General features: G+C 35.6%; 1 protein-coding gene across 1 annotated transcript; it reads left to right on the top strand.

Annotated features, from left to right (window-relative positions):
- Positions 1-2,105: 2,105 nt before the first annotated feature.
- Positions 2,106-2,507, top strand: LOC145565129 (uncharacterized). The gene has a single exon (XM_081625221.1). The coding sequence runs from the start codon at positions 2,106-2,108 to the stop codon at positions 2,505-2,507; it is 402 nt and encodes a 133-aa protein (XP_081481347.1).
- The last annotated feature ends 10,146 nt before the right edge of the window (positions 2,508-12,653 follow it).

Below are 12,653 nucleotides of genomic sequence, written 5' to 3' on the forward strand. Positions count from 1 at the left end.
CCCAGAAATGTGTGTTTGGGGTAACTTCCGGAAAACTTCTAGGATTTATTGTAAGCCAAGAAGGAATCAAGGTTGATTCAGATAAGGTTAAGGCCATTAAGGAATTGCCTCCTCCAAAGAATGAAAAAGAAATAAGAGGTTTTTTTGGGAAGAATTCAGTACATCAGCAGGTTCATATCACAACTTACAACTAGATGTGAACCAATTTTCAAACTTCTTCGGAAAAATGTGCCAAAAAAGTGGAATGATGAGTGTCAAGCTTCATTTGATTCAATGAAAAATTATCTTTCTAATCCTCCAGTTTTGATGCCACCCAAGCCCGGGGAACCTTTGCTCTTGTACCTTACAGTGACAGAAACTGCCATGGGTGGATTGTTGGCGCAATATCAAGAAGGTACCAAGAAAGAAATTGCTATTTATTATCTAAGCAAAAAGTTCTTAGAATATGAGACTAGATATACTCCCTTAGAAAGGGCATGCATCGCTCTAATCTACGCGACAAAAAAGCTCCGACATTATCTACAAGCTCATACAACATTCCTTATCTCAAGATTAGACCCTATCAAATATATCTTTGAGAAACCTATTCTGAGTGAAAGATTTGCAAGATGGCATGCTATTCTCTCAGAATTCGATATTCAATGTGTTAGTAAAAAATCTGTTAAAGGGAGAGCCATATCTGAAGCGTTAGCGGAGGGCCTATATCAGGAGATGAATTCAATAACGACTTTCCGGATGAACACTTATTCAATATTAGTACATCACAATGGAGGATGTACTTTGATGGAGCATCTAATAGAAGGGGGAATGGTGCGGGTGTGTTACTTATTGATCCACAAGGAGTTCATATTCCCTTTTCAATAAAACTTAGTTTTCCAACAACCAATAACACCGCTGAATATGAAGCTTGCATCTACGGTGTAAAGGCAGCCTTAGCAGCAGGGGCAAGAAATCTTATAGTGTATGGTGATTCAAACCTCATTATATCTCTAACAATTGGAGTGTGGAGGGTTCGAGATGAAAGGTTGCAAATGTATACTGACCATCTCCAAAAACTTATCCCCTGCTTTGAGGAAATCGATTTCAAACATCTCCCTCGAGAACAAAATAGTTTCACTGACGCGCTAGCAAATCTGGCAGTAAATTTAACCTGGGAAGATAACGTTAAAGTTCGGTCTGTAACTGTAGAAGAAAAAAGTTCCCCAGTGATCATGGATGAAGAAATGATCGCATCATTAACTATACAAGACGAAGAGGACGCTTGGTATAGCGACATAAAAAATTTCTTGGCCACTCGAGAATATCCCGAAGGGAGTCATAAAAAAGATCAACTTGCAATTCGAAGGCTAGCCGCTCATTTTGTGATATTAAAAGATCAATTGTACCATAAAGGTTTTGATGGAACCTTGCAACTATGTATTCATGGTGAACAAGTCCGAAAGGTCATGGGAGAAATCCACGGAGGAGAATGCGGACCACATATGGACGGACAAATGTTGGCTCGTAAGATTTTGCGAGCCGGGTATTATTGGACCACCTTGGAGACAGATTGCATACACTTTGTAAGGACATGTAAGAAGTGTCAAATCTTTGCAAATCTCAACCATATGCCACCCGTCTCACTACATAATCTCACCTCACCGTGGCCATTCTCAAGTTGGGGCATCGACATCATTGGACAAATTCATCCGAAAGCTTCAAATGGGCATCAATACATTTTAGTAGCGATTGATTATTTTTCAAAATGGATTGAAGCAACATCATTTTCCAAGTTAGGTGCAAAACAAGTCTCGAAATTCGTGATAAATAACATTATTTGTCGCTATGGAGTACCTTTTGAAATGATTTCGGACAATGGGTCGCAATTCGAGGGACAATTGAAAGAAACTCTTGAAAAGTATAAAGTTAGACATCATCAATCTTCTCCTTATCGCCCTCAAACCAATGGAGCAGTTGAAGCAGCCAATAAGACCATTCGGACAATAATCGCAAAAATGACTGAAAAGACAAGGGAATGGCCTGACAAGTTGCCGTATGCTCTTTGGGGGTATAGAATCTCTATTTGAACCCCAACAGGAACTACTCCTTACTCCTTGGTGTATGGGATGGAGCCCATCCTTCCCATAGAAATTGAAATTCAATCCTTACAGGTCATGAATGAAAGTGAAATCTCTGAGGATCAATGGCTCAAACTTCGGAATGATGAACTTGCCTTAGCAAATGAACGAAGGTTACGGGCTCTTCACAATACCCAACTTTACCAACGACGCATTGCTCGAGCCTTCAACAAAAAAGTTCGAGATAGAGACATCCAGGAGGGTGATTTGGTGCTAAAAGAAAATCGCGCTCCTCTTCATGATCCTCGGGGCAAATTTAAACCAAATTGGTCAGGACCATTCTTGGTCAAACATATCACTCCTGCCGGGGCAGTACAGTTAGTCGACATGAATGGTGATACTTTCCTCCACTTCACCAATCTTGATCAGCTCAAAAAGTATTACGCTTAGTATCCATACCCAAGTCAATACGGGTAAAAAAAAAAAAAAAAAAAAAAAAAAAAAAAAAAAAAAAAACGGGAAATTTCTTGTCAATGTATGACATTCAATCAACTCTAAGATTGCATACGAATTATATTTTTTATAATCTCGTCTCCTTTAGATTTATCGATTGTATATTTTTAATGTCATTGTCTAAACTTTGGACCTCCTTTTACGGTTAAAATACATGATTGGGCTCATAAAATGGAATATTCTAAATCATGATCTCGTGATCATAAACTTTAAATTTCAAGTAACAAATGTCAAAGTTTAGAGCAACAATTGAGTTGACTTTTAAAGAAAAACTTCATTCCAATGACAAATTCCAACCTTAAAAACACAATGTTACAAAAGATGACATTCGATCCTAATTCGACGCTTCAAATGCCCATAGTGCTAAGGAAACCCTAGACTTATTACGTAAAAGGTTCAAGTGCAAAAAAAAAACAAAAAAAAAAAGGGCATTTGAATCTTTCCGTTCTTGACTTTATCATTTCTCTTCCTTAATCCTCTTCGAATTGCTGATCGAGGGTTCATCCTCTATCTTTGGCCTTTTAAAAGAACCCACATCTTTGAGAAGCCACCCTTCATAATAAACATCAATAGTTGAATCTCTTAAGACAGGGAGAAATGGAATTTTCTTAACCCGTTCCCAAACTTTGAACAGATCCCTCAACAAGTTGGTATCTATCCAATGAGTAGTACATTCATCAGTAGGAAGATCCTTTAGGAAGGTTTGTCGCTGCCCGAGATGCCGAAGACACCTCCACGGATAATAAAAAGTGATCTTGTTGATGCTTGGAAGCACTACACCCCTTTTGTTAGCAGTACTGTATATGACTTCTTTGATCCCCAAATGAGAGGTTACCCATTGGATTTCACCTTCAAGGGTAAAGCTCCAAGCATTATTTTTCTTTACCTTATGATATAAGAGTGAACAACCCCTACTAAGGATAATCTTAGGATGGTACTTGATTTCGTTCAAAGGTTTCACCAACTTAAACTTCTCCATCAGCCACAAGTGAAGCACTAGTGGGCTCCCCTTCATAAAGGTGTATGGATGTTCCTTTTTATGATCAAGACTAAGGACCAATTCCCCCAAGATCAATGGCCCTAATCGGCCCCCATAAACCATTTGTAGTGCATAGCTAGCTACATTGTTATGACACAACCCAAGATCTTCCTTGAACAACAAAAGACCCATGAGGGCAATCAAGCATGCTCGACTCCGTACGGAGCCATATGAAATATCAAGTTTAAGACTGGTACCTTTTGCTTTAAAAGGTTCGAGGACACAATTGATAAGGATGGAATATTCATGATGGAAAGTCATACCATCATGATAAGATATGCCTAAAGCCTCATGTAAATAACCACTAGTAGAAGTACACTTTTTTGTGGTAACCGATGGTCCACTCATAGCAAAACCCAAAAGGCCTTCAATTTCTTCTACCATTGGCACCATCTCCCCACCTTTAAACCTAAAAACATGCTTTTTCTCATCCCAATATTTTGTAGAAGCATAAATAAGGTCATAGCAAAGTGGAAGTTTGAGAAGAGGAAGAAGGGAATCAAAGAAGATTTTTGCATAACTTTTCTCTCCTAAAGCAACCTCTACCCCCATGGAAAATAAAGTGTTTTTGTAGTCTACTTCATTGATTTCATTCAAGTAGCTGGGTTCTTTTTCTTTCATATCCATAATTTTGAAAGAAAATTTGATGAAAAGGAGGAAAGGGAAACAAGAAAACTAAGTATTCTTGTTTCAAAGGAGAATAGTAGTGAATGATTATGATCACCCAAACTCATGTCTTATATAGGTAAAGAAAAACCCCACCTTACATTGAAACACTTATAAGATTTCATGCATTTAGTCCCATCACAACATGCAAAAATCCCACTTATAAGATTTCATGCATTTAGTCCCACCACAACATGCAAAATTCCCACATATAAGCTTTCATGCATTTAGTCCCACCACAACATGCCATTTTTCTTCATGCAAACTTTATTTACATACATGTGTTATGATACCAATCAATTGTTTTTTTTCTACTCCATATTCTCATGATTTTAGTACCGTGAAACTTGCTTTTTTTTGTACATGAATAGTATAGTCAAACAGAATCAAATTAATCCTTAGAATGTCATTTTAGCCAATTTTACGGTTACATTTTGATATGCCTCAAGCTGTTTATTATTATCTCCGTCCTAGCTATATAGAGTCTTTCAAGCCGATTTTTTTTTCAACCATGAGTAATGAACGATTAAGTTCTTTATCGAAATTTCCAAAGCTGGTTTTTCAACCACAACTGATCAATAAATCAAAATTTTCGAGTCGGTTTTTCAACCACAACCAAAATTCCCAAAGCTGGTTTTTCAACCACAATTGATCATTGGTTAATTGACCAAGACTCTTTAAGCCGGTTTTTCAACCGCTGTCGAGATTTTCCAAAGCTGGTTTATCAACCACAACTGATCAATAAATCAAAATTTTCGAGCCACTTTTTCAACCGCAACCAAAATTCCCAAAGCTGGTTTTACAACCACAATTGATCATTGGTTAATTGACCAAGACTTTTTAAGCCGGTTTTTCAACCGCAATTGAGATTTATCAAAGCTGGTTTTTTAACAACAACTGATCGTCAATCAATTATTCAATTTTATTTAAGCCATTTTTTTAACTGCAAATAATTGGCGATTAAGTTTTAACCATAGTTAATACGTTGTATCTGACCGCAAATATTCTTACGCCACATTTCAGCATATGCTTGATGATTATTAGCATTTTGTTTTCTTTTACTCTAGTTTCTTTATAAGTTCTATTTAAGGATCAAAATTTACTATCTTTTTCTAATCATTGATCATCGTATGTTCCAAACTCGATCAATGAGGGGCATTCTGTAGACACCAAATTTTGATCCCCTATTTTCCATTTTTTTTACTTTCAATTCACTAATAAATTTTGTGTAATTTCATAATTATAATAATAAGATCTGATTTTGCTAACGACAACCGCAATAATTAGACATAAGAGACAAATTCAAGTAGTGTTTATTTATAATTTTGGAGTATACAAAACTCTTACAATTTGTACTCCTAATTTACGAACAAAATACGAGATTAATTCGAAGCATAACTCGAACCTTGTACACTCCGTGCCGAGAACTTCAAGTCGTCATTTATTCATGATTATGAAAATCATTAACGCCATTAGTAGCACCACTAACACCATGATCAAAGCTAAATATAAATTTAGCACTCGAAAATGCTCGTCGAACGGAGATGGAGCTTGACGATGTTGGTTGCCGGGAGCCATGGAAACCGAAAAGGAAAAGGCAAGAGGTGTGTTTTTCGGGTAAAGGGTGATTTCGGATAAGGGAAATCTCCCTTTTATAAGGGATAAATCTTATCCGTATTTTTGTCGTATCCCAATTGTATAATCGTTTAGTCTAATAATAGTAGTAAGTGTATCTTTCAAAAATAACATAAAATAAAAAACAATGTTGTTACCAGTGACATATGTAATAATCATGTCGTTTGACATATCCTGGTCAATAGTATCAAATTTTGACCCTTTAATCTGTACATTTTTTTTAAAAAAAAACCGTGACCATTTCTAAAGTATCACTTTCTAACCCCAAATAAATTTTTAGTACTTCTGATTCTTTTTATCCTATTGTTATTATAATTATTCTACTATTTTTATATTATAAGTGGGTTCATCATATGTTATGTAAATAATTGTTACATTGTTGTTGGATTTTGTTTGACGACATGCCTAACCCATTAACATATTCATGGCTTTTGTTTCTTTATAAGTTTATTTTTTTTTTTAAAAAAAAAAGGAAAAATACAAATCATAAAAAACAAAGTAGCATATTTTGATAAGTGCAAAATCATGCATGAAAATATGCATGCATACTACCAAAGTCACGGATCTTTTTTTCTTTTTATTTTATTTTATTTTATTTTATTTTATTTATTTTTTTTTTACAACTTATTTAATTTTAACTTGTTTTAATCCTACCATTTTACTTTGCTAATAACTTACTACTACTTCATTTTTTTCATCTTCTTCCTTCCTTTCAACTTCTCACCAAAACACCATTACCACAATGCCTTCATGACTCACCCTTTTTTTCTTCTCTATTTTATACACTCAAAAATAACAAATGTAAGGTATGCATGTTATTTTCTTCCCGATTAATAATGCAATGACGACAATGTTTAACAGTGAAAGAGTGGTTATGAGTAAAGATACCTCTGCCATAACCACTCATTTGTTATGTCAAATCCATGCAAAAGAAGAAAATGGTAAGTCATAGTTGTAATTTAGCAACGAGAATCAGAAAATGGTGTGATATGACAATACGTTGTATCACTGAGCTGTGTTTCTTCCCAAACGGTAAGGTGATATGACCATCCACAATCCATGGCAAGCAACTTTTTTTTTTCTCCTTGTTATTTTCTGATAAGTGGGTTTTGTAATAATCTTGTTTAGCTATGGTAAGTTTGAAATACGAAGAGTAAATACACTCTTCAAAGGAAAGTAGTACTAATTAACAATTGTGTTAAAATTATATTCGTACTTTTAATTATTTTTAGTCATTAATAATATTGTCATGTGTTCAGTCAAATTAATTAAGCTAAGTTTTGCATGAAGTAGTAAGCTAATTCTATTTGTCCTCTACTTCATTAAGTTGAATTTTGGTTACAATTTTTACCTAACTCTTGTATTTGTACGTATTTATTTCGTATAATAGTATGTTCTTTGTATTTTGTATCTTAGCTTCCATTTGCTCCCATATATATACCACCCCATTTTTCACGAAAAGGGAGAAGAAAGAGATCGAAGAGAATAGTTAAAAAAAAAAAACATAAAAGAAGTATAAATTATTTCAGCATTATTATTAGACTAAAAAAAAAAAGCAATCAAAAATTTTTATTTTCCGTAAAAAAAAAAAATTAAAAAAAAAAATATTGTAGAAAGACTTGGCCTAATTTTAATTCGATCGTTTTTGACACTATCTACTCTTACTAACTCCTCAAGATAGCTACTCAAAGTCAAAGGTAATATTTTCTTTCTTTTTATTTGTGATTTCATATTATTTTTACATACATTTACTAACTTTTCTACTTTTGTGTGTTCCATAACCTCCTAGGGCACTATACGTGCCGGTTTCCTAATTTGGAAACCAAGTAGAATTTGACCGACCGCGAGCGAGTTTGAGAGTGAGTATACATGGCTTGTGTGATTTTCTTTTCTTGTATGTATCATCATTATGTAGAGTATGAAATGGAAGCAATGATAATTGTACAAAATGCATAAGGAAGCTCCAAAGAATGAATGATGGAATTCTAGCAAGATAGCATTTTTGACCACTTTATTTTATTATGTAAAAAATCGTTTTTTTTATCATAAAATTAAGAAATAAATTTTTACAGTACGCTTATGTATTTAGGAGTGTATAAGACTTGGAATTTCATAAAAATAAATTTTAACCAATCCACAAAAAATCAGACATGAAGACATAGTAAGACCACAATTTTTTTACTACAGGTCTGTCTATTTGCCAATTTTCGACCAATATCCTTTTTAATAATAAAAGTTTAATTGACTATCTAGAAAGAAGATTCCTTAAGATTTGTAAATTGGGGTCACACGTTCCCATAGGATAAATACTCTATTTTTTATGATTTTTACAAAACAAGGTAACAAAATGATAAACTGATTTGAGGTTGTCTTCCCCAACCAAGCATACTCTTTTTATTTGGCATATCAAATGACTTCTAAAAAGGGAGAATTTTCTAAAGAGCATTTATATACTTGTCCTTAACATACCATTAAAAGGATGATGCCAATTTCGAAGTATTTTGACCATTATCACCCGATTCCCTATGAATGTCTCAAACTGGAGTGTTTTTAAAGAAAATTCATTATTTTTCAATTCAACCGTTGGATGAATCCCGTTGGAGTGTTTTTAAAGAAAATTCATTATTTTTGATATGTTATAGAAGACTGATATACCTTTCCAGGGATCTATCATATGCTCAAATCCGACCGTTAAAAATTGAGTTATGGTGTCCGAAACATTAAGGAATTTGTTTTTTTAAACCCTTAAGTTCTTTTTTTTAAGAAAGAATGAACTTTATTATATAATTTGTGTCACCCTATTATATAAACCTCTGGTACTCTTTTTTTAAAAGATTTAAATTTAAGTTATGTGAGTAAGCTATAAATTACTTATGCCTCAAGTTTATATTAATCCAAAAAAAGAGACACATATGTATCACTTTAAGACTAACACTTTTTTTTCTAAAAAAAAAAGTCTTCTTCCTCCTTTGGCTATATGAAAGGAGCGATATAAATAATTCATTTATTTCGGAATAGAATGTCTTATTTTTTTTTATATATAAATCTTGTTTAAGTTTTAATTCCATCAACGTTCGGAGGAGCAAAAATTTCCTTATGCATTTCTTAATAAAGAGACAACTAATTTTTAATTAAGTAAAATATGGCTTTGCATGCTTGTATCATTTTATTAATAAAATAAACCTTTCGAGTTGTGGTTTATGGCTTGTATTTAAATAAGAGGGTAAAATTGAATATTCAATCATGATAGGTTATGCGATGATTTTTTGCCACAGAGAACTATACTTTTAAAGTTTTATTATCTCTGATAGATCGTTTACGTAATCTGACATGATCAAGGTTTTCAATTCACTACCTATCATTTAGATTTAAGCCATATGGAATGTCCATTTTGCATAAGTCAATTTCCTACAACCCAAATACATTTCCTTTGTATTCTTCTAGATTCATACCAAGTAAAATACCTCTTTTTATCAGACTCCAATAAAGCCCATGCGATCTCTTTTCAGAAGTTGGTCAACCCTAAGTAAAGCCGTTGATTGAAACGCATTTTCCAAATAAAAAAGCATTCTCCTCAAAGAAACTCCTATGGTGTCGCTAATTCTAGTGACTTCCTCAACCTTGATAAATTGACCTCCATCTTGAAAGCAAGATTGCTCAGCCTCATTCAAATAACCCCATACGGATCGACCACCCTTCCCAAAAAAAAAAAATATAAACTTTCTTGAAACCTCGTATGGAATCTTTGACCTTGTACAAATGGACGTTCGTAAGAAATATGTAGGGTTTTGATCCGGGAGTGGATTCAAATCCCACAATGAACGGTACGTAGGGCAACTTTAATGCTCAAACCCACCATATATCGTAAGGTTTAATTCACTTTTATTTTACATTTGAGTGTGATTGACAATGTGGAAATTTTCGTGTTTTTGTGCATTAGTTTAAGGCAAAGTATGTGAATAACCATAACCAATTAGCAACGTACTAGTAAGAGCCTGTTCATTAGAACAGAGGAAGAGACGAGTTCCAAACGTTCGATCTTCCTAACTTATACCCCGTACCTAGATCTCTAATTTTCCTAAGACCATACTTATATAGTGCCTCACCTAATGGAGTCAATGTCGTTTTCTATTTGAAAGGATCATGAACAAAAAGACCGTCTCTATTCGGGCAAAAATAGAGTGGCGACTCTAATTTCTTTTTTTAGTCATATTATCGACTAACGTGGGATTTTGACTTCTAATTCTAATTAGTCAAAAATGGGGTACCACAATATCCAGCGTAGCCGTCCATGAATGATAGGAGTGCATGATTTGCTGTGTTATCGACCAGAATGTCAATGTGAGGCAGAGGGAATTCATCTTTCGGGCTTGCCTTGCTGAGATCCCTGTAATCAACACACATTCTAACCCTTCCATCCTTCTTCGGAATTGGAACCACATTAGCTATCCATTCTCGATACTTGGATACTTTGATGAAACCTGCAGCCAATTGCTTTCTGATTTCTTCCTTGATTTTGAGAGCCACATCTGGTTTCATACGGCGCAACTTTTGTTTGATAGGCTTCATACCTGGAATGAGTGGTATTGTATGCTGAGCTATATCCCTGTCAATTCCTGGCATATCTTGGTATGACCAAGAAAATACATTAACAAATTCACTAAGCAAGTTAATTATCTCTTTGCGTTCGTCTTGACTTAGTGTTAATCCAATTTTTACTTCTTTGATAGTCGTATCATTGGAAATATTAACTATTTCTGTATCTTCGATGATTGCTGTTTTATTTTCGTGTTCTTCCATTGATTTTATTATTTCTTAGTCATTTTTATTATTAGCAAAGCAACATTTATCAGGGTTAGGGGAATGACACGCATCGTAAGCAAAGGTACTCATTTCATTGAATTCATTAGTCATTACATTAAGGAGGGTAAGGTCAGCTGCGACCTCGCTGGAATTATTTGGGATAGAAAGAGGAGACTTAATAAGAGACTCCGCATTAAGGGGAACTACATTAGATTCTATGACAGAAAGGGGGTCGGCCTTAAATCCTAAAGACTCGTCTACATACTCAGACTCGGACTCGGACCCAGACGATTTAGATTCATTAAACATAGGACCTTCGCTAGTGGTCACTTCCAACTTCTCTCCACTTGGCGTAGTGATCTTCACCGTCTTGCGCTATCCCTTTGACACATCATCAGCCGGGACGATTAACTCAGAGGGGTCAAAATCTTTTCTTGATATGACAGCTTGAATGAGCTCAGAATCACCATTGCAGACAGGCTTAGCTTCATTCTTTTCTAGTCCAAAAAGAAGATTAATGTTCATATCATCAAAGCTTGGACTAGCTGGTTGCTCAGTTGTGAAGAACTCATCGACTTCGTCGACAAAGTCACAATAAAAAACATCTCTGAAACCTAGCTCAAGCTTCCCATTGTGGACGAAAGGCTCAGGGAATTTATAGCATGGGAAGTTTTTCCCCTTCTTTGATGTACTGGCCGTTGAGAGTGAAAGGGTATGGGTCCATGGCCATTTCCATCTTCATGGTTCGAGCATTATTGCGAGCCTTCAATTTCAGGAGAGCTTGCTTCATATCTTCTTTTGTTGGCTTGAATCCCAAGCCAAAGGTATCCTTCTTAGGTGCACCAGGATGGCCCCAAAGTTCAGCCATTTTCTTTTTGAGTCCGAGGGTTATTCCAGGGAAATGCCCTTGCTTCTTCATAATGGCATTGACATTGGTGTTTGAATAAGGATCAAAGTCGAGGTGACACTTCTCCTCTTCTTCAATCATGAGAACATCATCCAACAAAAACCCCCCAGAGATATTCATCTTCCTCGTCATGTTCGACATGGACGATGGGAGTATCAATAACTTGAATGCGCATGGGGGAGGCATCAATGGTAATTGGGACCCCTCCAACTATAACTTTCACCTTTTGGTGCAACGATGATGGGATCGCCTTTAGCTCATGAAGCCAAAGACGACCTAACAGCAGATTGAAAGAAGCCTTAATGTCCACCACCTGAAACTTGGTGCGACGTTCAATGGCTCAAGTAGTTATATTTAGCATGATGGTACCCACGGCTTGACGGTGAGTATTATCGTAAGCACGAATCCCTTGAGTAGAGGGGATCAATTCTTCATCTTTTATGCCCAACTTCTTTGCAGTGCGGAGTGGGCATACATTGATTGCAGAGCCATTATCAACCAGCCTCATAGGAACATTCATCTACCTACACACCACAGTGAGGTGTAAGGCCTTGTTATGTTGGTTCCCTTTCGGGGGCAGATCCTTATCAGAGAAAGAAATCAGATTACTGGTACTTGGCAATTCAGTAGTGAGAAAGTTGACCAGTCTTTGAGGAGTCATATCATTATCAACTCCTATTTTTACCAGAGCATTCATCACAACCTTTCGATGCTCGTGGGAGGTGGCCAAAAGCTTCCATAAGTTCATTTCCACCTTAGTCTTTTGTAATTGTTTGATCACATCGTTGTTCACAGGGTCGATGGGATCAACTATTGGTTGTGATTGCGGTGGAGGTGGACTAGGCTGTTGCAACCGTCCATTCCTGGTGAGAACCTTGACCTCAAGGTCTCCCCAAACATCTTCACTAGTGCTAAGAGATGAACAGGCTATATCTTTGAGATAGACGTCTTCATCGTCACTATCCCAAATTCCATTCACTTCGTCATAGTTTGAAACGAATACAATTTCCGGTAAAGGTTCATTCACAGGTTG

This window comes from Chenopodium album, chromosome 10, assembly GCF_948465745.1.
Source record: "Chenopodium album chromosome 10, dcCheAlbu1.1, whole genome shotgun sequence".
NCBI classification, from domain to species: Eukaryota; Viridiplantae; Streptophyta; class Magnoliopsida; order Caryophyllales; family Amaranthaceae; genus Chenopodium; species Chenopodium album.